At 38.7% G+C, this 27,235-nt stretch overlaps 1 protein-coding gene and 1 long non-coding RNA gene across 5 annotated transcripts in view; one reads left to right on the forward strand and one right to left on the reverse strand.

The window, feature by feature from the left end:
* The window catches only part of ZFHX3 (zinc finger homeobox 3), a 304,460-nt gene that overhangs the window by 27,997 nt on the left and 249,228 nt on the right, over positions 1-27,235 (reverse strand). For all 3 annotated transcript variants that reach the window (XM_074200227.1, XM_074200222.1, XM_074200233.1), the window contains 2 exons: positions 11,241-11,374; positions 10,896-11,096 (listed from right to left, as the gene is read on the reverse strand). In XM_074200227.1, the coding sequence (XP_074056328.1) occupies positions 10,896-11,096; positions 11,241-11,374 (335 nt within the window). The remainder of the gene's footprint in view (positions 1-10,895; positions 11,097-11,240; positions 11,375-27,235) is intronic.
* Positions 15,607-27,230, forward strand: LOC141497564 (uncharacterized). 2 transcript variants are annotated; one of them, XR_012471360.1, is made up of 4 exons: positions 15,607-15,770; positions 23,730-23,799; positions 26,341-26,449; positions 26,574-27,230. It is a non-coding gene; the product is annotated as an uncharacterized LOC141497564 (long non-coding RNA). The 2 variants fall into 2 exon arrangements; XR_012471359.1 differs by having other exon boundaries at positions 26,341-27,230.

The raw sequence follows: 27,235 nt of genomic DNA on the forward strand, positions 1-27,235 counted from the left end.
TGAAGGTTATCCACTGTCAGTCAACTAACTAGCATTTATTAGGCTTTCTCCATGGACACCAATGATCTCCTAACTGCTAAATTCAATGGCCTTTTCTCTATCCTATCCTATGTAACCTCTCTGTAGTTATAACACTAACCACTGTCCTTTGGATACTTTGTCCACCCTTAGCTTCCATGCCTCTTTATTCTCTTTTAATCTCTGTGACTGATCTTTCTCAGGCTCCTCAGTTGGATCATCATCTAATTCCTTCCCACTGTGTCCCTCATGGGAAGACACTCCTTTCCATAGCTGTCCCCCAGGTCTGCTTTTTTTTTCTACCTTGGGTGATCTCATCAGCTACCTCAGTATAATCATCCTCTCTACATAGATGGTTCTCAAATCTATATTATCTATCCCTGATATCTTCTAAACTTCAGTTCTGCATCATCTAACTACCTGGCTAGTAAACAGGAACTTCAAAGTGGACAAATCCATCACAGGACTTATTACATCCTTCCTCCCCATTCCCAAACCTGTCTCTCCTTCTATTCATCATTTCACTGCAGAATGCCACTATCCCTTCTCTCTAACAGTAGTCAAGTTCTGTTGGGTCAACCTCTACATCACTGGTGCCAGATTCAAACAGAAAAGGGGTCAGGATCTCTGTGGACCACATATTGACTCAGAAATAGCATCATTATCTAGAGTTGAGGTTTGAAGGCTAACTATTACAACTCTTCATTTTGCAGATGAGGAAACTGAGGCCCAGAAAGTTAAATGACTTGACTGAGGTCACAAAGATAGGAGGTGGCAGAGTTCCCTGACTCTAAATCCAGAAAATTTTCCTTTATTTATATAGCTGGAATAAGAGGGAGGAGTGAATGAGGGTTGCAAGGGCAGATGAAGAACCGAACTGTGAACGACCTTAAAGACTAGGTTTAATGTCTTTATTTTTCTATCATATGCAAAAGGAAATCTTAGCAGGCTTGTGAGGAGGAGAATAGCAAAGCATATCTATGCATTCAGGTGGATTATTTTGACACCTGTGTGGGAGTGACTGGAGAAGAGCACCTGGAGGCAGAGAGCAGAAAGCACAACGATACATGCGAGAGGTAAGAAAGCACGTGTCTAGGTTGGTGACAGTGTGAGAATAGAGGTGGCTCCACAAAAACAGACTCCAAGAAAACTTAAACCTATAAGACCACTAAGTAACTTAACAAGGGTCAGAATCCAAGGGTTTTAGGCAGAAACAGAAAACTGAGGTGGGGAGGACAAGACTAGGCCAGTGAACTGGTGCCATCCCAGAAAATGCCCAGGGTTAGTATTCATCTGACTCAAGCTATCACCCCGAAGCTTCAGTTCCTCTTGGACAGCTAGGCATGCCTCCTTCCTCTGTCTTGCTCTGTGTTGGCTGGGTCACAGGTAGGGGTGGGGGAGGCATCTATTGAACCTTCTTCTGACTTGGGTGTGAAAAATAAAGTTGGGGACTCAGACAAGATGAAGATGTGGCAGCTAATCTGGTATGAGGATTGCACAAAAGGAGAAGAGTTAAAAAAGCTTCAAGGTTTCCACTCAGGTGAGTGGGAGGTTAATGGTGTCACCAAAGAAAAGGAAAATTAGGGAGAAGAGTAGGGTTTGAATACAGAGTTTGGAAATCTTGACAATCCACTAGAAAGATCTAGTGGATGCAAATGTGAGTCTGAAAGGAAGGAAATAAGCAAATATTTATCAAGGATCCACTAGCTATCAGACACTATGTGAATACAGGAGGATAAAGATGAAAAAAGAGAATTAGGCATGAATATAGACAAGTCATATGTCCAGAAGTGGAACTGAAGGCCTGGGGGTAGGATGAGATGTCAGGGAAGAGGGTTCTTCACCTTTTTCATGGCAGCCAGGTGAAACTTTTAGGACCCCCCTCCCTCTACCCACCCCTTCTTAAAACTACACAGATTGCCAACATTTCTACTCAATGGAAATGCTAAATTTCAGTTAGAAGTTGGTGAAAATAAAGATGCAATTTTTTTCCCCATCCAAATCCAAGGATTTTCTAAAAACACTACCCAGAGATAGACAGATAGCTCTGTGGACCCAAGTGAATGACCATTGGCTTAAAGAGAAAAGATGTCTAACTAAAATGAGCTCTGAGATAGAATGCTCACAACCTTGTTTTTATGGCCTGAAACTACAGGAGAAATGATTTGTTATTTAAACTAGGTAATTCTTGGCCATCTACCCAATACAGACAATATTTAACCAGACAGTATTAAATAGTGAGCTACCCACGATTCAGCTTTGGTTTGGCAGAGTAATCATTTACAGAGGCACACCAAAGGATCACTTTCTTCTGTTCTAGGCCCTGGCATCTTTCTAGGGTGGTTTTAATAAGATGGGAACAATATGTTTTCTCACCTTTTAAGACTATTATTTGCCCTTGTATCTGCATAATGTAGCACTGGTATACAGCAGATGCTTAATATTTGTTGACTTGAATTGATAACTGGGAATAAACCAGGGTCTCTCAGTCCAGTAAGGATTTTTGGAACTGTCTATCAACTCAAAGGAGTAAGAATGCAGAAGGGGAACCTTTGCATGCTGCCCACCACTAAGCTTCAGTCCTCATAGGCCCTATGGTCAGAGATAAGCCCGGCCCCAAATATGACTCTTGGAGGAACCACCTGATGTAAGGTGATGGGAGTTTGGAGCTACCTGAAGCTATGGAACAACCAACTCCAGTACCCTGATCATTCTCAAGGGGTTACCACTACAGACCATTCATTCTGTATTCCGACTGATTCTATCTTTATGGATTTTATCATCCATGCAGCTTCATGTCTGATAGTTGTTCTCAAGTTTACATAAATATATCTAAACACAGATATCAGTTTGGACCACACCTTAGACTTTCCTCTCTTGGGAGCAAATTTTTATAGCTGCTGCTAAAGAAGATACTGGCTCTTCAGGTATTATGGCCATCAAGTCTAAGCCAGGTAATTTTTCCCCCCTCCAAAGTAATGGTAGTCCAAAAAAAGAAAACTCTCAAATAGTTTCGAGTGTTCCCATTTAATTGAAAACACCATTTTGCAAGTCCATCATTTTGCAATTAAAAAACAGTATACAATATTGGGGAGACAGAAGGGGAGAGTAGAATGGCAGGGAAGGAAGGAAAGAAAGGAAGGGAGAAGAAAGAAGGAAAAGTAAAATAAAGTAAAATAAAATCTATTATATTCTTGGTTAATCTATGGGTTTCCATAATCTTCTTCTCCTCACTTATATGACATACCTAAATGTCAATACAATTTAACTATAAAGCCCAGTTACTTCAAGGTCAGAGGTAACAAGACTGATGCCTCTAAAGCTAAATAATTAAAAGGAAATCCAAAGCAATTTTTTTTCTTTTGCAACTGATTACTTTGGAATTTTTTTCAATGTGCCCCACAAACAAGCTGAGTTTGACCTAGATCCTCATTAACCAGAGTCTGAGAACGATTGAAGGGATTGTGCAGAGGTCACTTAGTTCATCTTGCATCTAAGCAGGAGTCTCCCCCTGCCTCCAGTCCCCACCACATCGTTGATGAATGGACAGATAGTCTCTGCTGGAGGACCTTCAGTGATGAAGTCACCTCCTGCACTAAGCCTGCTCCTTCTGGACATTTCTAGGTACTGGGAATTTTTTTTTAGCTCTTTATCAAGCTGAATTCTACCTTTTTGAGACGTCTACTCAATGCTTCTACTTCTGTCCCCTGGATCAAAACATAAGAAATCTATTTTTTTCTTCCAAGTGGTAGTGCTCACATACTTGAAGACAGCAATCACTCCTCCCTGCTATATCTTCTATTCTCTTGACCAATGATAATAAACTCAAAATAGAAACAGAGGATATTAAACTGTACCCCTATGGGTCACACAGTGACTTAAAAAAAACACATATAACCATTATATTCTATTGTGTTTTTTGTTTATTTTGTTAACTATTTCTCAATTATATTTTAATCTGGTTTGGACAGCTGTGGACCACATGTTTGAATAACTCTGCTCTAGGTAAAACAGACCTGGACCCTTCTGCTAGTTCTCATATGATATACTCTCTAGTTGCCTTACTGGTCTAATCACTCTCCTTCTGGACATGTTCCAGCTCAATAATATTGTTCCTACAATGTGAACCTGGACATAAAACAATTTTAGAGATGAGGAAACTGAGGCTAAGCAAATAAAGTAATTCAGATAAGGAGTATTGCAGGGAGACTCAAATTCTGAGTTTGTGGTTCCAAGTTCCATACTCCCTCCATTGCCACCTCCTCTCATCCCTCTTGTTCTGCTCACTTTACTTTCATTAATGTATCCTAAGACATTATTCCTTTTTCAGCTTCCATAGCACACTCAGTAACAGTTACCAGGTTTCCCCTGAAGTTTTCTCTCCTCTAGAACATACTAGGAATAGTATCGTTTCTCACTATCCTGGTCATGGTTCCTCTTGACAAGCTTCACTTTGGTCTTCATAAAAATTTAGTACCCACAACGACTTATTGCTTTGTAGTAAAGTAGGCAGAAGACAGATATCCCTTTCTTGGCCTAGTTTTCTACCTTTGCCAGACCAGGGACAATGCCAGGGAATCTTAAGATCCTGGCTTCTCCATTTCTCTCTTTTTTCCCCTCCCAATATCCCACCTAATCTCATTATCGAAGCATAACACCTAAGACATATTCCAAAGGATTACATGAACATTCAAAAAAGTGGTGAGAGTATAAGTCTAACACATGGCTCTAGAACCAGACTAAGAGGGACAGAGGGAAGAGGGGGAAGCGACAGAAACACAAATGCAGAAGAGCGACAAGGAGGATTCGAGGGAAAAGCTTCATTAGAGTCAGAGAAACAAGTGATGGCAGCATACCAAGGTCACTTCTAATTTAGCCCATCTAATTGGCAAACATGTTTCCAAATGGCTATCATCTCACAGGGCTCAGAATTAATGAAGCCCGATTATTTTCATTACCTTCATCTGAGATGGAGAAAGAGTGAAATAGCAGGCAGGCTAGGAAGCAAGAGGGGTGGGCACGACAGCCACTCTGAAGAGGGGAGACAGTTTCCTTGTGGTCCGGACAGAAAAGGAAGACCTGAAAACCATCTGTTTTGAGTTATTGCTTACTTAAGAAAAATAAAATAATAGCCATGGAATAAAGGGGGGGAAGACAATTTCTTGATAGGGTGCCTCAAGGGGGAATGTGAGAAAACAATGGTCAATAGGGCAGATGAGGTAGAGAAAGCTGGAGCAGCCACATGGGACAAAACTGCAGGGTGAAAAAAAAACCTGAATAAATAACAAGAGAAAAAGAAAAAAATAGAGGTGAAGATCAAGTTGTTAGTGGGGGGTGGGAGAGCACTGCTCAAGGACTAATCTCTTCTTCCCTTTTGACACGATCCATCAGGTTGGGTAGACATAGAATAATCCGCATCTCATCAGCATCTCAGGAGCCCTTGGTAGAAGCCGTGTGGTTACAGAATTACTGTGAAGTAGTTGTTATTGGAAAGAGGATTAGACTAGTTTTGAGCAGCTGAAGTACCCAAATAGTCATTTCCAAATTAATTAATTGGTTGGTAACAATGTCCCAACTAACTGTGGCCCCCCTCCCTTGCAAACAAATAAACAAAAATACCCACTAAGAAAAATACTGGCCCAAGGATTCATCGACACCCACCGTACACAGTAGGGAAACAGACAAGAATGAGTCTGAGAAACTAAAAATTCAGATCTGGCTCTCTAACTATATCTCCAGGCATCCCCTCTCATCTTCCCCAGTTCTGTAAACTTCCCCTTTACATAGATGATCCACAATGACACTGCTCTGGGTTCTGGTGCTGGTGGGTCACACGGAAAGTAGGAAGGGCATGACTCTCCAAGGATAGGGTCAATCCTGATTATGCCCATTAGAAAATATTCTTTCAACCTCCTTGATGAAATAAAAAAAGGGGGGGGGTCCATGAAAGACACAGATATGAGATGCAGAGCATAAGCAAGCAGCTGTTACCGTGGCAACAGACATATTAGACACTGCAGGTTCCTGAAAGCTGTCTGATAAGGTATTATTAACTGAAGCCTCCTCAAAACACTCTCCATTTACAACAGAACGGAAAGACATTGTGTAGAAAGTAATCTACTTCCATTTATCGGGGTGGAATTAACTTTTAGTGAGAATGAAATCTATTTCAAGCTTGATTCTGAGGTCTTGGATGAGGAGGGCAAAAATATTTATGAGAATTAACAGAATTATACGCCCTGGACAATACCAGGTTTGCTAGGGGCTGTATTTCTTTTGAGTTTTTTTGTGGGGTTTTTTTTTTTTTGGTATTTTTTTTTAATTCTGCAGCTAAAGGAAATACCTAATTGGGTTACAAACCCTCTCTTAATGACAAAAAAAAAATGACAAGAAGGCAATCCCTTCTCTTCCACTGATATCTTTTCAGTAACACCAAAGCAGTATTGTTTAATAGTACACTGATGTACACAATAGAAATCTTGGGACTTGGAGCCCACGGAATTCATCTTATTCCATCTTGAATTGGACACTCCATTTCCCTAGGAAGAGCATCCCAAATCTGTAATTTAAATACAGTCAAAGGAATCATAAAAATTCCCCAGTACTTTTTATCAGGTGACTTAGGGGTTTGCTAAGCCAAATCTGGTGGTTCTTATGAGATAGGGATTGGTAATGTTAACATTTCCAAATGCCAAAGAGGTACAGAAGAAAGTGCTAATCCTCCCCTTGGCAAATTTTACTTCCCAATCTCTATTAGAAAATAACTTCTCTTAGGAAAAAAAGGCAGCAAGGTGGGGCAGAGGAGAGAGAGAGCACTGAGATCTGAGTTCAGTTCTAGCCTTAGATACTTCCTAGCTGTCACTAGGCAAGTCACTCAACCCTGCTTGCCTCAGTTTCTTCTTCTGCAAAATGAGCTGGAGGAAGAGATGGTAAACCACTCCCATATCTTTGTCAAGAAAGCCCCAAATGGGGTCACAAGGAGTCTGAAAAACCACTCAACAACAAAAGAGAAAAGGAAAAAGATACAGGAGTCCAGACTTGGGGTGCTTGACTTTTTCTACATGAAAACATGGATCTCTTAAGAAAGCCAGCTCCTTCTGCAAAGGAAGAAACTCTACAACCCCTACTATCTGAAGTAAGCATAACTTCTTTTAGATAGAAGGCTGAACAGACTTTTCTTAATGTTATACAGTAGAGAACTGAATCACTGCCTGAATGACACTTCTCATCATCTAATATACTTATGGTTTCCTGCTCCAGTTGGCTTAAAATAAACAGACACTAGTCACTGCCTTCTTCACAGAGACATTAATCAGTCAATACTTTTATTTTCATGGTTAAACGTTTAATAAGACCATTCCAAAAACTTACCCCTGTGGACATGATCCCACCTCATGTTGTCAAAATAACTACCAAAAGAGACTTTTAAAAAAAATGCTATGCGATCAATTCAGGTGAAAAAACACTGGTTTTTGAAGTCACAGGACCTGAATGAGGCAAGTCAGCAAGCATTTATTAAAATACTTGTGATGTCCTAAGTTGAAAGACCAGCTTTGCTTCTTATTACTTATGAGACACCTTAGCCAAGTCACAACTTCTTTTAGATTCCATTTCCTTAGCTATAAGATGAAGGTTTTGTACCTGAAAACCTCTCATATCTCCTTCCAGTTCTATGATCCAAAAGACTCTATGTTTTGAGCTATCTCAGGCATCTTAGCTGTGTGTGTGTGTGTGTGTGTGTGTGTGCGCACATGTAGAGCAAAAAAAAGATTTCTATTCTTGCTGTTGAGTATATAATACCTTTTAAAAACTATATCCAACTTCCCCATAGCAAATATTTTTTTATTAAATTTATGATATATTAGTAAATACTTAAAGGTACTTTAAAAAATTTCATGTTTTATTTTGACACAATATTGTCCAACCATCATCACCCAAACAAATCCTCTTTCTAATTACATTCCCTATGCCAAGTTATGATTATGAACAGAAAAGAAGGATGTGACCCACTATCAGAATAGTACCACAAATGACCGATGTAGCACCTTTAGCGATACCTTCCAGGGCAACATCCCAGTAACAGGGAACAGAGAGTTATCATCATCATCTAACTGAGAAGATTCTCAGTAAAGTTCTTAATAATCACCTTACTCTAGCTGGTTCTCGAGTATCTATTATATGCTCAGCAATGTGAACCATGTTAGGGACTCAAAGGTAGGTGAAAATATGGGCCCTGCCTCAAGGATCTCTCACTTCAAGAGGAAAGATAACATGCAAATCATTATGTGCATATAAATATACATTGTAAGTGGGAGATAGTCTTAGAGAGAAGGTATGGGGTGCCATAGTTAATGGAGCGAGGAGGTCCTGGGTTCAAATCCATCTTCAGAAACACTAGCTGTGTGACCTTGGTGGTAACGGGAGTGTTCAGAAGAGGGCAGAGTTAATAATGAATTCTGTTTTGGACATGCCAAATTTGAAAGCTCGAGATGTTTAAAAGACAGTGACATGTTTAGCCTGGAAGCTTAGGAAAAAGATTAGAGATAGTTATATGGCTCCTAGAATCATCAGCATAGAAATGATAACTGAACCCATGGGGAATGATAAAATCAAGTGAGAAAAGGGCTCAGTTGACATCTTTGGGGGACACTCAGGGTTAAGACACAACCAAGATGATAAACCATCAAAAAAGAGTCATGTAGGCAGGATGAGAGCCAGGGCAAAAAAGTATCATGAAAACCTCAAGGAGAGAGCATCTAAGAGAAGAGTGTGAGCCTTGTATCAAAGGCCACAGACAGGGTCAAGAAGGAAGAAGACAGAGAAAAGGCCACTGGATCTGGCATCAAAGAGATCAATGGTAACTTTCAAGAAAACAGTTTCAGTGGGATGAGGAAGCTGTAAGACAGATGGCAAAGAGTTAAGAATTAAGTGAGAGGTGACAGGACAGATGCACTTAATTGTAGATGGCACTCTCAAAGAGTTGAGCCATGAAAGGAAGGAGAGCTCTAACAAGACAGCTAAGCAGGACTGAGGAGGATGTTTTAAGGATGAGAGAGACATGGGTATGTTTATAGGCAGTAGCAAAGCAGTCAGTAGACAGGGAGACATTAAGGATTAGTGAGAGAATAAGTATCACAGAGAGGACAATCTGCTGGAGAAGACAGGATGGGAACAAGGTTACATGAAAAATTTGCCTTTAACATGAAAAATGTTTTTTAGTACAATTATAAATTAGGCAATATCATTCAAGTGATTTACAAGTCTTAAATTATAAGATACCCGTTAGTTATCAGTTAATTTATTGATTTCACATGCTTTACACTTACTTTTCTATTAGCAAAAAAGAGGTAGTTTATTTTTCTATTCTAAATCAGTCATGCAAAACACGTTAGGCCCCAAATCCCAAGGCTTAAGTGAAATTAGACCAATAATATAATCACACTATAAGCACAACTCTTAGCAAGTACTAAGAACATTGTTTCTGGCACTGTTCCTCTGCTGGCTATCAGGAGTCACCAATCTTCAGATGCTTCATGTTAAAGAAGCTGCTAAGTGAGAAGGTTGCTGAAGAGTCTGAGTCCTCCCATTCTCACATTTGCAACCTATTACTTCTTCCTCTGAATACAACTCCCCAAGCTTACATGAAAATTGTCATTTAAAAATATTAATGAAAAACTGGTATAAAATTTTTATCCCCATATTTTTAAGAGGATGGTGAGAGCTTCTCATTGATCATCTACCAAGGTAACTTTAACAACCAGTTCTCATAACTGATTAACAAATGAAATCATTTTTATCAATAAAAATAACAGATTAGGGGACCATATTTGTAAATTATAGTTGTGCAACTTTCACATCATAATACGGACTTTTAGACCTAAATCACCAAAGCCATATCTTAAAAGAAGTTGCTGACAACTTTTTAGTATTGCATTGTTTATAGCAATTTTTTTTTTTACATCAGATGTCTCAAGAGGGGTTTATGATAGTGGCACCCACTACTTGGGGAGATGACCTGCCCATTATCATCAAATATTACTGCATTGTATTTGAATTGTTTTCATCTTAATCAATGACTTGAACCATTAAAATAGGAAATAATGGCCATGTTCAAGTGTCTGAAGAGTCATTAGGTAAGAAGATGGATTAATAGATTTATACTCGGTCTAAAAAAGACCAAATTAGAAACAATGAGTAGAAGTTGAAAAAAAGGCAAATAGAGAGCTTTGAAGGAAAAATTTCCCCACAATTCCAGTCATCTAAAAATAGAATGAGTAGCCTTGGGAGATGATAGGTTCCTCCTTCTCTGAAGGCAAAAGCCCCTTATGTTCAATGTGTTGGATATGATGTAGATAGGATTCTTGTTCAGGTACTGATTGGCCTCAATTGTCTCTGTCCTTCTGTACCCAGATTTTAGAATTCTCTGGCATTTCAGATCATAATTGCAGTGATAACTTTTAGCAATACTCTCCAAGAATCTGAGCAATCCACATTCCAGTGGTGCACTATGGCAAATTGGCCTCTCACATATAGTTAGCTATTCCCTGCATTGATGAAAAATGGTAAGTCTGGATTGTACCATGCATCTGAGAATCAAGCCCCTGTATATATATATATTGCATCCTAAAACGGTTGGCCAGATGTCCTGTCCTAAGAGGAGGTAAGGATTTAGGGAAGTTTAAGAAATAAATACAAATTCATAATAGAGCAGCAAGGATATGCTGTGGTTAAACCCCTTCTGACCCAGGTAAAGTGGAAGAGAGGACCAGGATTTGAATGCCTTTTGTTCTGTTTTGTTACAGAATTTAGTGGATTTTCTCTCCTTGTTTTCCCCAAGTCAGCTCTGGGGGAAATGTGTGGTGGGTGCCTGGACCTACCGTCATGATGAGCTTCTCAACACAGTCGGGGGCCACACTGTGGAGGTGGGTGAGGTGCAGCTGCAGGTGGATCTTGTTATTCAGCATGTCCTGGCAGAGTGGGCAGCGCAACATGGGCTGCACCGAATGCTGAGTCATGGCGTGCACCCGAAGCCGGTTCACATCAGCATTACTGTACTTACAGTAAGGGCACTGGAACATCTGTAAGAGAACGGAGGGAGATCGACTCCAACCAGCACCATGCCCTCCTCCTCCTCCTCCTCACACCCCGCTGTGGGGATCAGCTACTTGGGCCCTTGCCTCCCCCCTCCCCCGAACAACCTGGTCACCCAAGCTGGGCCTCACCTGCTCTGATCTGACCTCCTCGGATGTTTTTGGTCGCTTGGAAGAAAGGGGGGGCTCTGAGCTACCGGGGAAGGATGTACGCTTGGAGGCTGCGGGACAATCCGGGAGCTCCTTGTCTGCTTGGCTGGAGGATGCTGCAAGAGAAAATGGAAGCTATATTACAGTTTCCGTGCCCGGCAAGCTGCAATGGGGTTGCTGTTGGGTGAAAACCAATATCCATTTATAGTGCAGGAGTTCTTGAAAAACCAAGACTCCAGGAGGATGAACATCCAGGCTGGCAAGCATGTTGGAAAGGAACCGAGTCTCTTCTTGCTCTCAGTTTGGGTTTGAAACATTGAAAGACTAGGAAAGAAAAAAGTAAGGAGCTAGGATAAAAGTCCTGGAAGAGAATTTGATGACTCCAAGCTAAAAAGACACAACTTGTCTTGGACACTCTAGATCAAGATCTAAGCTCTGATTTATATGTACAAGTTCAAATGGGATAAGGTTTGCAAAGCACTTCATGAAACCTTAATAAATGCTGTTATTACTATGATCAGTATTATTATTGTCATTAATAAATATGTTGTGAAGGCAGGTGGTGCTCTGTGATTACCATTAGTATTAAGATTCATTAGGTTCACTCACCCATTCCAATTTTTTGTCCCCAAATCTCTGCTCTCCATTAAAAGAAGGGCACACCAGAGAAAGTCATTTATTAAGTACTTCCTATGATCTAGGCATTATACTAAGCACTGAAGATACAAAAAGAGGCAAAGGCAGTCCCTGCCCTCAAGGAGGTCTAATAAGGGAGAAAGCATGCAAACAAATGTATACAAAGAATGACCAAGATGAATGGGGGAGGGGGTGGGCTCAGAGGAAAGGTACTAACATTAGTGTATTTACACTAGAAAGTTTTGTTATGAGATAACAGAAAAATTCCGTTTTAAATTCGAGTAGATGCTCTAAGGAAGAACTCTCTTGAATGTTAGCTTTGAGGAAAAGTATTTCTACCCTGAGGACCAAATCCACCCATTTATTTATACTCAATTATTCTTTTTTTTTTTTTAAGGTTTTTGCAAGGCAATAGGGTTAAGTGGCTTGCCCATGGCCACACAGCTAGGTAATTATTAAGTGTCTGAGGTTGGACTTGAACTCAGGTACTCCTGACTCCAGGGCCAGTGGTCTATCCACTGTGCCACCTAGCCACTCCTATTAAATTATTCTTAATGTGAGGGAGAACCATCTGAAATCTAGGTGATTATAAAAAACAACAAAATGGAAAACACTAGAGAAATCTTGCTCTGGGAATGATTTGGAAGTTTCTTGTCATGAAATTAAGTAAAATTAACCATCTACTCATAGCACATGACTTCTCTGCTCAAATTCCAAGATGTTAACTTGAGTGGGTAGATTTAATAACAGCCATGGAGAGTTCCTAAAAGTTGACTTTTTTGATACTCAGACCATAATTCTTGCTTGATAGCTAAGAGTTTTAGACTTTTGCTACAATCAATGGCAATGGCTATATGAAAATGATAAAAAAAGAAATGCCTTAAATATAATCCCTTCCGTCAAGAGAGAGGGAAGAGGAGGGAGGGGGAGGGAGAGGGAGGGAGAGAGAGAGAGAGAAGAGGAAGAGGAAGAAAAAGGAGAAGAGAAAAAAAGAGGAAAAAGAGGAAAAGGAGGAGGGGGAGGGAGGGGGATTTCTTTCTGGAGTCCACAGACTTCATTGTAATTTAATGTGATTTGGCACTTGGGTCATACAATGAGAAAAAGCTAATTTTTGTTCTTCAGCAAAACTATGCTTTCTCATTCTGCTCAACCATCTAGCAAACATTTCTACTTTATGCTTAGCTCTGAGATTTGTTTTGACATGGACACCAAGATGTTGTCTTTATGTACATGTACTTTAATAAACAATTTTAGAAAATCAATTTTATTCATTAAAACTGTAAGGCTGCAAAATATATTTTTTAAAAATGTTAAATGCAGGAAATATTCCAGGAAGTTGATGCTCTTCCCAGAATGCACATCTTGTGACCTTTCCCCCCAGTATCTTGGTAACCTGGTCTACATAAGTTTGTACGGCATCTATTATTTAAAAACTACAAAGACAAGCATATTACATACAGACCCCTCCTCCTCCCAACACGCACATTCATAACAGTACTTTAATCTGTCTCGAATCGACTTCAAACCCATTTCGCTCTTAATGGGAGTTATTCATTTTCACTTGAAAGGTAATACATGACTACTGGATATTTAACGTGATGGATTGGCTGCCGATTAACTAAGGTGCTGTAACATTCTAGGCTGGTTCCCCCATGGCCCACTTCCCATCTCCTATCCCCACTCCAGGCTTGATAGCTTGCAGGATCCTCTTTTTTCCCCCATCCTTTGGTAGAATCCTCTCCCCCCACCCCATCCTTTGGTGGATACAGAGAACTAACTAACTCTCTGGCCTTCTTTCTTCTGTGACAGAAAACCTTTCACTGAGACAACTGTTTTACTCCAGAGGATGTCCTTTTCTACAATGAGTCTAAGACAATCTTTCTCTTTTTGCAAATTAAATGGGCAAAAGTATCAGCGATTTAACTATATGCAAAAGATTGAAATGACTATTTGGATGTTCAGTTGTAATGAATGTCATATTTTCTCCTCCCATCCTTTTTCTCTCCACCAATGGTGAGGATTACAGGGGGAGGAATTTAGGTCTCAGAATGTGGCAAAGACCTGTTACATTTTTCCACAGAAAAGACAACATGGGAATTTTGAATCAATTCCCACTTTATTGGATCATTCCCCTCCACCTTATGTTCTTGACACTTTATCTGACCGATAACACTCCCCGCTGTTATGACCCAGTCCACTGAGTCTGCCTTCTGTTTTCTCTGATGCATCCTCAACCTTCTAAATGAAGGGGTACTAGAACTAAGGTAGAGATCACCCAATTTATTAGTTTTTCTTTGTAGAACTAAAAAAAGAAAGTCTATCTAACAACTTTCTTCTCTACACAGCCTCCCCTCCACTTCAAAACTGCATATACTGTAACAAAGTTACAGAAAAGGGAGCATTTAACTTTTCCCCCTCCCACTCCCAAACTCAAACTTGCGTGGGATTCCTTAACTTTTGTGGGAGGATGCTAAGGATTTCATGTGTAGACTTTTTTTCTCCTTGATAATTAAACTCTTTCCTTCCTCACTAATACAATCACACTGCTACAATGTAAAACATGCCCACTAGGGGAAATGCTTTTGTGGTTTTTTTTGGTTGTTGTTTTTTTACAAGGCAAATGGGGTTAAGTGGCTTGCCCAAGGCCACACAATTAGGTAATTATTAAGTGTCTGAGATCGGATTTGAACCCAGGTCCTCCTGACTCCAGGGTCAGTGCTTTATCGCCACCTAGCCACCCCTGGGTTTTTTTTCCTTAAGGAAAACTAAAAAACTGTTCAAGACAGGGGTTCTTCTAGTGGTCGGTGGCAACGGCTACTCATATCTGTCATCAGTTAAAAGTCAAAAAAGCTCCCACGGACACAGGATCCCTGTTAAATCCCAAGTTCAAGTCTTTTTGCTGGTCCCTGGGTAATCATAGAGGAGTGGTTCCAATAGTTAGGTTAACTACAGCTGACACAGTCCCCTCCCCAGGATGACCTCAGACATTAAAATGTCAATCTCAATCAGGAAATGAGTCATCAGGTCAGAGCGAGCTCAAATCGAGGGGGACGCTGCCCATTGGGCATAGTGGATGTTTTGTTTTTTTTTAGGGGAAATGGGATGGTCTGGGATTTACTCAAGCTTACTCTTTCTTGAACTTCAGAAGACACAGGATTACAATATCAACTAAAATTTCAATCTTTTCAGTCTCTATTTGTACCCATTTGGATTTAAATGACTGTCAACTGAACTGGTAAATGGGAGAAGAGACAAAGTGACAGTATACTTGTCTCTTTTAATCTTGTTGAGACATTTCTAAACTTCATTTTGAGCTCCAGGGGTGGGCAATACAGAATATTCACTTTCTGGATCTATAAATGACTTGTCATTTTTAACACCACAATTAATACAAAAGAAAAAAGATGCATGGAGAATGAACATTTTGGTGACAAGCTATTCCACATTTGGTTTCTATTTGACACAAAAAAGTCACAAATAATAACTGACCATTAAAAAAAAATCTAGAGAGAAATCTTTGAGGGTACAATGGTTGCATTTAGTAGATTTGGTCATTACTCTCATTTAAAATAGTCTTGTCTTTATTCAATAGATGTGTTATAAAAAATATGGTTGGGAGTCACATGAACTCATGCATTCTAGAAAAGAATTTCCATTGCAGTGGTATTAGGTAAACAGAATATCATGACCCAATGAAATTCTTCATCAAACACCCTTGGAACGCCATCATGATTTTGTGTTACAGATCTCTGTTCATATTAACAGCCAGAACCTAGGTTTTATTTTAGTTGTGTTTTTGTGTGCTTTAGGATTTTTTTTTTGAAGAGAAAGGATTTTGTTGACCTTCTGTAAGAAGCTATGGATGTACAAGTTGAGGTAGCAATGGAAAGTATTGTTAACTGTATGTTTGTAAATTCAAAATAGGTTTTCATTGATTTTTTTTTTTTAATCAAAGCAATCATTCTCTTCCTCCCCCCAAGTTAATCCAGTCAGTCTTTTAACAGTAATAATCTGGCCAATGAAGCTAATGATGAAAGACTATACTGACCTTTTTGACACTAAATGTTGACTGAAAGTTACATAGCAAAGGTTAGGATTCTTTATCATTTCTCTTAACTTCCTTCACATCCTAAGCAAAATAATTTTGCTTCAAAATAATTTTAAGAATCAGTCAGTGTCTGTGTCTGTGTCTGTGTCTGTCTCTCATCTATCTCTCTCTCTCTCTCTATATATATATACACATATATATGTATGTGTATATCTATATCTATATCTATCTATCTATATATATATATATAAAGAAAGCCTTCAGAGTTGCAAAGTCCTACATGAATGTGAGATATCTTGATGGGGAGGAATGTTCTGATTTGATGAATAAACCACATTTAATGCGTTTGAATCAGCTTAAAAGAGTTCTCAACCATTTGACCCTTTTTCTTTTTTTACCCCCAAATTACCCCCAAATTTATTTACTTGGATCAGTTATACTAGGAAGGATATGTAAAGCAAAGAGAATGTCTGAATTTTCATTATCACAAATTTTTAAATCGGATCAATGAGGTTTTACACTAAAATATAGAAAATCTCAGCCGTGTGTTTAGTCACCTAGACGACCAAAAGAGGATCCTATCACTCAAATTATCTGACATCAAAAATGGTACTCTATTATCCTTAACCCAGACCTGGAGGTAGGAGGCCAGAGAGCAGATAATCTGGGCAGTGTGGTCTCCATAATAAAGGATTTTGAAAATGAAATCAGAAGTGAAATGAAAATTTCACTCCCAGATTTCAGCCACTCTTAGATTGGTTAAAACCGTCTTTCTCTTGAGAAACCATGGCTTTGTCAAAGTTGTCCATTTGTGATGAACAAAATGCATTTCTGCCTCATTTGACACCCTCAGTGCTCTCTTCTAAGACTCTGGCCAATGGGAATGGTCCTTCAACTGGTCAATCCAAAGGAAAAGTTCTTTTATTTCTCATCTCTATGTTGCTGGGAAGTTTCTTCTAGACATTTCCTCCTCATTAGTGTTTACCATGTGGAGGTGGTACTCAAAAAAATGCTGACACTTTTCCTATCTGTAGCCCCAAAGTAAGCACCCAGCAGGGTCTGATAAAGCCGACTGACATTTGATCCTTGTGCAGAGGCCAAAGGCAGTAGCAGCCACCCCCACTCCCCACTTCTGAACCATCAGCCTCTTTTAGCTAAAGTACCACTGACAGCCCCTCTGTCTAAACTTCCATCTTCCAACCAGCAGCATAATGGAGGAGCCAATTAAATGATTATTAATTCATGCTACTTTCCGTAAGCCAGAGGTTCTCATCTCCCTGTATTCCGTAAACCAGCTTGCCACCTGCTCCAGAAATTTACAGCAGAGTTTGATCTATCTCCATTGATTAAGGGAATGAACACACACACACACACACACACACACACACACACACACACACACCCATCCACCCCTATTTTCCAACATTAAAAGGTTGGGGTAATTTTCCCCTAAAGTATTATGTATACACATTGAATCATCAGAGGAACTGAAAACGCCATTTAATTTTGTTATATTTCCTCCAATATTTGTTCCTTTCATGCTTGAATTTTTATATACCTCATTCTTCTATCCTGAGTGGTTCAGCAGAAATTCAGAATTTTCTGAGGATAGTTGTCTCTATTACTGTAAAGATAATGGTTTTGACTTCCTATCCTCAGCAGTCACCATTTTAAAAAAAAATGTCATCTGAAGTCAAGTTGCTCTTGACATCATTCATCACTAGCATTTGATTGTGATTTTAGTCCAAAAGGTCAGGTCTACACTTTTCTCCTAAATGCACCCATAGAGAAACTTCTGAAAAGTAAAGAGACAGGTTAAAATCTTTTTCTTTTTGGTGAAGAACAGATTTAAAAAATTAGGAGCCTGATTTGTTACCAAATCTGTTTTTTAAATATGAATGTTCCAATCAAGTAACAGATTTTTAAATGTTCCCTTAGTCTAATCAGACATTTCAAAGAAAAACCATGGAACTTCCATGAATAAGAGGGCTGGTCCTCAAACTAGGGGAATAAAGTTGGAACCCCACCATTCAATGGCTCAAGCTGTGATGATAGAGGGTCTGTTTCTTAGTTTCTGTTGTGTCTGATTAAAAAACCTTCTGCATTAAAGGCTATCAGAATCCTATGACTCAAGTGACTGCCAGCTGCAGGTTCAAGGACATTTTAGGAAAAGAATTCAATGGTCTGGTCTGTAGAATTAAAGTGGATGCTGAGATTTTCATCAATGATAGTAAATCCAAATCCAGTGCTTTGTGCTAATGATTCTCTAAACACTCCTTTATGGATGTCCTTTAAAAAGTATAGAGAAATGCATACCTTTATATGTTGGCTTTGTAATCTCCTTGTCACTACTTCATGTTGTCGTATTTGACTCTTCTTGATCTCATGAACCATAATATAGCAGGCCTTTCTATCCTCCACTATGTCTCCCAAGTCTGCTCAAGTTTATGTTTATTGTTTCCATCATGCTATCTATCCATCTCATTCTATGCCACCCCTTCTTCCTTTTGCCTTCAATCTTTCCCAACATCAGGGGCTTTTCCAAAGAATTTCATCTTCTCATTATGTGACCAAAGTATTTAAGCTTCAACTTCAATATATTAATTATTGACTTCAGTATCTTTATTGATTGATTGATTTGATTTCCATGTTGTCCAAGAGACTATCAAAAGTCTTCTTCAGCACCCTAATTCAAAAGTGTGAATTCTGTGGCACTCAGCTTTTCCTTACAGTCCGATTCTCACAGCCATACATAACTACTGGAAAAACCATAGCTTTGACTATAATGGACTTTTCTTGGCAATGTAATGTCTCTGCTTTTTAGTATGCTATTCAGATTTGCCTTAGTTTTCCTTCCAAGGAACAAGTGTCTTTTAATTTCATGGCTGCAGTCACCCTCCACAGTGATCTTTGAGCTTGAGAATATAAAATCTGACACTGCTTCCATTTCTTCTTGTTCTCTTTGCCAGAAGTGATGGGACCAGTTGCTATTATTTGATATTAAACTTCAAGCCAGCTTTTACATTCACTTTTCTCTTTCTTCCTCAGCAAAAGGCTTCTTAATTCTTCATTTTCTGCCATAACATACCATCTACATAGTGGAGATAGTTGATATTTCTTCTGGCAATCTTAATTCTGGCTTTTGATTCATCTAGTCTGGCATATAGCACGATTTACTCTGCATATGATTTAAATTACTAAGGGGACAACATATATCCTTGTACTCCTCTTCCAATCTTAAACCTATCCATTGTTCCATGTTTTCTAATTTTTGCCTCTTGGCCCGCATGTGGGGTTCTCAGAAGACAAGATAATCTTGTGCTATCATCTCTTTGAAGACTTGCCACATTTTGATACTTCTTTCAAACATGAAGACTCCATTGTGTTCATTTGGCCTATGGGACTTGCCTCATCAACACTAAAATGCTTCATAGGATCATCCAACATCTCACACTTGCTTCCTTACTCATTCCCAAGTCAATATCCTTTCTACTTCATATCATCATGTCCTCTTACTTGAGCTACCATGATGGCTTCCTCACTGGTCTCAGCTTCTAATTTCTCTGTTACATGGCTACAAATATCATCTTTCCAAAGCTCCAGCTGCTCAAACATTCCATTTCTACTGCTCTTTTTACATAATTTTTACGTTGCAACTGGCCACTCACACTTATCATTTCCTTTTCTCCTATCCTTTGAATGACCCACAACTCTAATTCTTTGAAGATGCCTCCATTCAGCATCGTTGGAAAAAGACTATTATTTTAAAATGGGCCTTTATTTCAGAAGGGGGAAGTAGAAAAACATCATCATTAAAACTAGGAACAATTCCTCCAAGTCAGTCCAGCCTACTCTTCTCCTAATCATTCTCCATTCTCAATATGTATCCAGATTCAGTACTAATGGACCAGCTCCATAGAACATTCATTCAAATGAATTTTGTGGTATAGATAAAAGGCATTCTTCATCTACTTCCCACACTCCCACTCCCCACCTCTGTATATATATATATAGTTGGACTAAACTGTAGAATATCATTTGTGAAAGCCTATCTGTTGTTTTGTCAAACCTTCATCCCGGATGAGTTGAGTTCCCTCATTAAAAAGCAAAACAAAACGTTGTTTAGCTGTGGAAAGCAGATATATGGGGATATATTAGTTGTGAGGAATGTTTTCAGTCACTTTTGTAGGTTAATTCTCAAGAAAGATATAGTTTTTCCTTTCTTTGTTTCAGATACTTTGACCATAACCCTCAAAATTGTGTCCTTCAATATGGAGCTCCTCTATGTAATAATAAGTCTGGGTTAGCCATTCTTCCATCTCTTTTCTTCAGTACCTTTTCTAGCTCATCAGGGTACTGTGATAGTACAGTCAAATACAGTAAGCCTACTGTCACTGATAGGGAAGTTTTATATAAAAATATTTATAGATGTTTGCTGAATTTTGTGATCTGTTTCCAGTCTTTCCAGTTTTATCCTAAGAGGAACTCAGGATAATATGGCATAAGGGGTCTTTTATTATGCTTCAACTGTTACTTTTAAAAATTACTCTATAACTAAAGAGAGCATAAACATTCTGATTTTCCACCTCCAACCCACAAGAGGATAATAGATAATACTTTGGAAGTAAAAAAATAATTGTATAATCATTTCTATATTAGTAATACCATTACACTACTCATAATTCCACATGAATTTACTAGCTTTATACAAGTCAAAGGAGCAGGAACAGGATCTTCCAGGTATCTCCAAGAAGCTCTTCCTGCCTTTTTTTAGGCCAAGACAGTACTTTGGTTCATTATTATATTTCAGCACTGTCTTCTATAAGAGTTAGTTTTAAATAGGCATAAGATACTTAAGTTCAACACTGGAAATGGAACAACCCTAAATTAAGACTGGCTCAACCTGGTATCAAAATTTCACTATCTCAAATGGAAAGCTGTTGTAAATTTTGAGGCTCTCCAATTCTAGAATCTCAATATATCACATTCCTCTTTTCTACCCTTTAACAAAAAGTAAAAAAAAAAAGAGTCCATTTTAAAGGCCCCCCTCCATAAAAGTATAATTTTTTTTTTAGGTTTTTGCAAGGCAATGGGGTTAAGTGGCTTGCTTAAGGCCACACAGCTAGGTAATTATTAAGTGTCTGAGGCTGGATTTGAACTCAGGTACTCCTGACTCCAGGGCCAGTTCTCTATCCACTGTGCCACCTAGCCAGCCCCATAAAAGTATAATTTTTAAAACTTTTTTTCCCCATTTGCAAAAGATACTTTATTGGAAACACATTTTTTAAAAAATCATATCATCAAATCATTTTGAAAGTATTTCTTTCACAGGAACTTTGTAGTTAACTCTTGATATGGTCAGAATTTAATATGACCACATTATTTAAATGTTCTTTTGAAGCTATTCTCTTGTGGTTATTATGATTTTTTAAAAAATGAAATCTATGTTTCCTTCTGTTCAAAGGACCATGATTTCAAAAATGAAACAATAGTGAAGATTTTTATTGTAGATTAGCTATATGCATGATCCCCCCCTCTTTTTTGTTGCAAACTTGGACTTGTTACTATTTTAATACTGCTGATAACTATAACAAACTGAAATCTGTACAGATTTATATCATTTTTCTATATCCCTCTCCTAGAGAGTCACTCACCATAACAAAGAAAAAAAATCTCACCACAACTAAACAATAAACTCAAGTCTGACATTATATTCAATATTCCACATACACAGATCTTTGAAAAGCAAGGAATAGTACACTGCCTTCTCTCTTTTTTGAGACTAAGCTTGATCATCATTTCAAAACATTCAGAGTTTTGTTTTTTATTTTGTTTGCTATTTTTTCCATCTGTCCTACTGAAGTCATTGTTATCTTGTTTTCTTGGTTCTGTTTGCTTTGCAACAATTCATAGACATTTTCCCTGGCTTCTTTCTATTCATTAAACTTATTGTTTCTTACAGTTCAGTAAATATTCCATTATAACCATGTATGACAATTTGTTCAGACATTCCCCCAGTTGATGGAGATCCAGCATTATGCCTAGTTCTTTGCTCCTGCAAAAAATGTTGGTATAAATATTTTGGTCCACATCCTCCTTGAGGTATATGTCTAGCATGTGGATCTCTGCATTAAAGGTATGGGCATTTTAGTTGCTATTTTATCATAACTCCATTGATGGTATATTAGGGTATTAGTCTTTTCACATCCTCTCAGAGATTGACAATTCCTGTCTTTTATTTCTGTCAATTTGTTAGGTGTGCAGTGAAACCAAAGAGATGTTTTGATTTGCATTTTTCCTATAATTCATGATTTGGAACAATGTGTCCTTTGGCTGTTAACAGTTTGCCATTCTTCTTTTGAGAACTGTGAGTTCATATCCTGTGACCATTTATCCATGAGAAGTCTTAAGACTGGAGCTACTTGATTAGCTTTAATATGCAAATTAAATATCATGAACTATTCCTTCCTGTAGTCATCTTATATTAGAAGGCAATCTGGCAATACGTGGGCACATCCAATGGTGGGGAGGCAGGGCTGGGGCTTAGATGACTCAGCTGAGATGATGCTTCATTCAGCAGGAGTTGGGAGAGCCAGATTTGGCTTTTCACATTGCATAGAACTAGAAAGGGCTTAAGTTAGATTTTTCTCACCTAAAAGTGAAATAATAAGCATATTCCTTGGTGGGAATATATCCCAATTCTAATCCACAAATTTTTATGAAATTGGAAGTTTTGAAGACTAAAATCATATTCCCCCCTCTCCCCACTTAAGTTAATTCAAGACAGCTTGACTTTCTAAATCATTATTATTCTCATCTTCCAATGAACAGTTTTCCTGGTGGGGGGGGTCTTTCTATAGGGAGGGCAAACATTTATGATTTCTACCTGATTTAAGGAAGGGAATGGAATCTTTTGGCTACCTAACTTTGCTGATAACTTTACTCAATGAAAAGTCATCCCTCTGTCCTCTGAGGGCAAAGGTTACACTCACAAAGGTTAGTCTGCTCCACAAGATTTCCAGAAACAATTAAACTAAAGACCAGGTCATGGTACATGTGTCTGCAGATGTCACAAAGTAGCCTTATTATGAGGAAACCTGTAACTTGATGAATCTTTAAAGTAGCTATTAAATTTTGAAAATCATGTATAGGATATCATGGGTAAATTCTGCTTTGTTACCTGGATTACATTTTGGCTAAATCACTTAATCCTATAACCCCTAAGTTTCTTCTTCTATAAAACAAGGGAGGGTGGACTAGAAGGCTCCCTTTTCAACTCTCAATCTACGAGTCAATGAATTAGTGAAAATAAATCCTTTCCCAAAGTCCACTGGAGTGTAGAGGCAACTCCAGGTTCTTGAAGGCTATGATGATGGAGCACCAACTCTGATGATACCATCATTAGCTGGGGAGGGGGGACTCAAGTTGCAGTATCAGAGGACCAGACCAGTTTTGTTCATGGTTCATCACTGCAAGGCTGGTCATATCAATGGAACATTTTCCCCAGACATCTCCTGAAAGGTCTTCTTTAGGAAATTATCAGAGTTTGGGATTCATATGATGAACAACTGAGAATTTTATCCATATTGCCCAAACTTGCCAACACTGAAAGCTAAAATAATTTATTTTGTTCTAGATTTCTAAAAACACACATGGGACAGAATCCTTTGCTCCTGATATTTTGTAAAAGTACAAAAAAATGATGTGTTATGTACAAAGAGATTTCATAAACACAATCCTAGATGTTGAAATGTTTTATCTCTTTTTATCCATTCTCTAATTCATAGATTGCAAAGAAACCAAAGTCTATCCTTCTGCATAATTTTCAAGTGGTTCACTGAGCCAAAAAAATCCAAGGTAAGTCTTAGAATGAATTCTGATTCAAAGTTGAGTAGTTATGAGTTATTTCTAGGATATCCTCAGAAAGACATTGGATGGACTATTTAATTTTTTTTTCCTGAGGGTGGATTTATCTTCTACCAATAGGAATCAGGTTCCTTTAGGATTCTAGATGGTATACTTCCTCTCTTTTTCAAAAAAGGAAGGCTAATAACAAGCACACAAAACTGTGGAGGCTACATGGAGTCCCAGCTTTTGAAGAAAACTGGACATAGAGCTCCCCTCTTTTGTAGATCAATAGCTTCAACTCTTGCCATCTGTCATGAATAAGCCCCCTTCTCTCTTCTGACACTGCCCCTGCCAACACTGGCCCTAATCACCTTAAGACCAGTTTGTCTCCAGCCTCTCCCCACTCCAGGCTCATCTTCCTAAAGCACAGGGTTGTTCCTGATCACCTCTAGGATCAAATAGAAAACCCTCCTGTAAAAAAAAAGTCTTTTCTAACCAGCCTCTTGCTGTTTTTCTTCCTTATTCTCTTCCATCAGTAGCACTGGCCTACTAAGTCATGTCTAGCATCTCCTGACTATGCATATTCACTGGTTGCCCCCTTCATTCCTGTAATCCCCTCCTTCCTCCTCCCCATCTCTTGGCTTCTCTGGCTTCCTTCAAGGCTCAGCTAAAATTCTTCCTTTTCTAAAGGACATCTTTTCTGGTGTTCCTTAATCTCAGAGCCCTCCTTCTGAGACCACTTCCAATTTATTCTATATATAACTTATTTGGACATGGCTATTTGCAAATTTTCTCCCTGTTAGAATCCTGAGAGCAGGGGCTATTTCTGCTTTTCTTTGTAATCCTTATTTTTGTAAGCTATCAGTTTAGAACAATGATTAGCATGTGATGGGTGATTTAATAAATGCACATGTTTTAATTTGATTAAACCTGTTATTTTAAATTCTATTCTATCACCACTACCTATATAATTATGAAAGTAATTGGTATTATATCCTAGTGAACTAGTTGTCTGGTAGTCTGGAAGACCTCAGGAGGCCTAGGTCAGAATTCTGCTATCATCAATTTTTTGAATTATCAGAACCCTCACCGAGAGGAACAGTCAGTGTGAAGAAAGGAGTCTGCTTTTCTCATGACCACCAACTGCTGACCAATTGGGACCCATGTAAGGTCAAGTGTCCTCTTAAGTGGCAACACCTCCCAGACCATCTGTCTGGCCCCATGCTCATCACCATCTTCTGGGGAAGGCACCTCAACAGTGATGGAAGTCCCCAATTCCCCATCAAACTGAGCTAAAGAAGTCCCAGAAAAAAAGTTCTCATTACCCAAGTCCTGAGCACTGTTGTGGATAAAAATTGCTTTTCACATAGTTGGTCAGAATCGCTTTTCACTACGGCCTTTAAAGCACAGGACTTTTTTATTTGACTGTTGTAACCCTCTTCTTCTCTAAGTGTTGTTAGTACCACCCCCCCTTGCCCTTCACTCCCCAATAGAACGTCAATCCCTTAAAAACAGGGACTGTTTTGCTTTGCAATTTGTAACCCCAGTTCTTAGCATATATGCTCATCCAATCATTCACATTCTCTTGAGTTCCTTGCTTGCCATAGAGATACCATCTGCTCCAACAAAATGAGAATTAGGATAAACAAAGTACCCTTGCTATCCCTGCTGAAGAGAAAGGCATTTATCCCTGATATCTTTTTTACTCATACTACTATCATGGTTTATAAAATGTAAATTCAGAAAGTCAAGTCATTTGAGAGCCTGACATTCCAAAAAGTACAGAAATCTGCCCTACTTCTATTTTTGCTTCCTTATAGAAAAACAATCCAACGGATTTATTTTCTAATTGTGAGATAGATTTCAGCCTGCAGTACATTAAGGCAGCCAAGTTATACAGAAAATACCTTAGGGGAAAAAAAGGGGTGGGGGTGGTATGTGGAGAAGAGTTGGTCCTGTGAAAGCCAACACAAGCCTCCCAATGCTCAACTGTAGACGAAAATGGAAAAAAAAAAGAAAACTAGCTTTCTTTGTTTATAAAAACGTGAACTCCAAGTGGGTCAGGAGAAACCAGATATTTAGCATGATGTCTTTGAGTACAGAGGGGAACAGGTAGGAAAGGGAGAAAGTAGGTACAAAGAAGAGGTGGGGTCCTATAGCAAAACAAGGCTGTGAAAAATTCACCGATTCAAAGATCCCTAAAGTCAGTTGAATTCTCCCAATCCTTCTGTAATATGACCTCATTGATGGTCATGACTATAAAAGAACCAGGTCTCTGCAGTGAGCCCTCCTCTCTCAGCTCCATAGTACCAAGGATGCTACTGCAGAGAGACCATAGCTATTTTCAATTCAGTTCGTTTATTTTGGGTCCAAACATAAGGAATACTTTCTGATAGTTTATTCATATCCTGGAGGGGAAATACCATTGGAAAGAAGGGAACAAAAAAAACGTAGCTGTCAGTTGTCAAAAATCTATGCCAGCACCTACAGAGTACCAGCTTAACAGTATATGCTCATTGACTAACTAAATTAATTTCTTGGCTTTTTTAGGCAAAGCTACAAATGCGAGAGTTGGAAGAGACCACGTCTACTTCAATCTTATTATTATAAAAATAAGGATATTGAAGTTGTGTTCTCTTTCTGGGACATTAGAATCCAGGTATACGTATTTCCAGTCTACTGGAAAGTCTACTGAGTAGGCTGCTTTCTAAGCCTTCATCGATTCATTTAATGGTATTAATTTTCAGCCCATCCTGATTTTTCCTTTTTTGTTTCTCTAACAGATTATATTGTGGGCATTACTACAACTCCACCACAATGGCACACTGATATGTATGCCCAGCTGTATACTGGGTGGGGGCGCCTACTGATAACAGCTTTCTAACAAAATGTACATGACCTATTTTGTTTCCCAATCTCAGTAATGACAAAGGCAGGAATATGCCTGTAGGAAATATTCATAAATGGCAAGAGCTATACTCTATACATTTATGTTAAACATGTCAAACCTGATTGAAATCATGTCTGCCAGCAGCCTATGCCACATATACACTTTTCTCCAACAATTTCCTGGATCTCTCCAGCCCATTAATACCTTCTTTAATGGCAATCTACCATGGATTTGAATCAGGGACACTCCACTGCACTAATTGTTCTGTTAGGTGAGCATCAGGGCTTTTAAAAAAATTAATAAAAGTAAAATCCCTTTAGGCCATTTCTTCCGGAAATAGCACAAACTAAAATCTAAGCCAGGATCAAAATAACAAACAAGACAACTGAACAGAACCATTAATACTTCAAATCTCAATGCCATTAAGTTAGATTCTTTTCCCTTTCTCTTTTTTTAACCACCACATCATTTTTCCCATCCGAGTTTTCTCATCTCAAATGAACCTCATTACGTCCATCATGAGGCTCTGAAGTAAAAAAAAAAAAAACCCAAAAA

Source organism: Macrotis lagotis, chromosome 1, assembly GCF_037893015.1.
Source record: "Macrotis lagotis isolate mMagLag1 chromosome 1, bilby.v1.9.chrom.fasta, whole genome shotgun sequence".
NCBI classification, from domain to species: domain Eukaryota; kingdom Metazoa; phylum Chordata; class Mammalia; order Peramelemorphia; family Peramelidae; genus Macrotis; species Macrotis lagotis.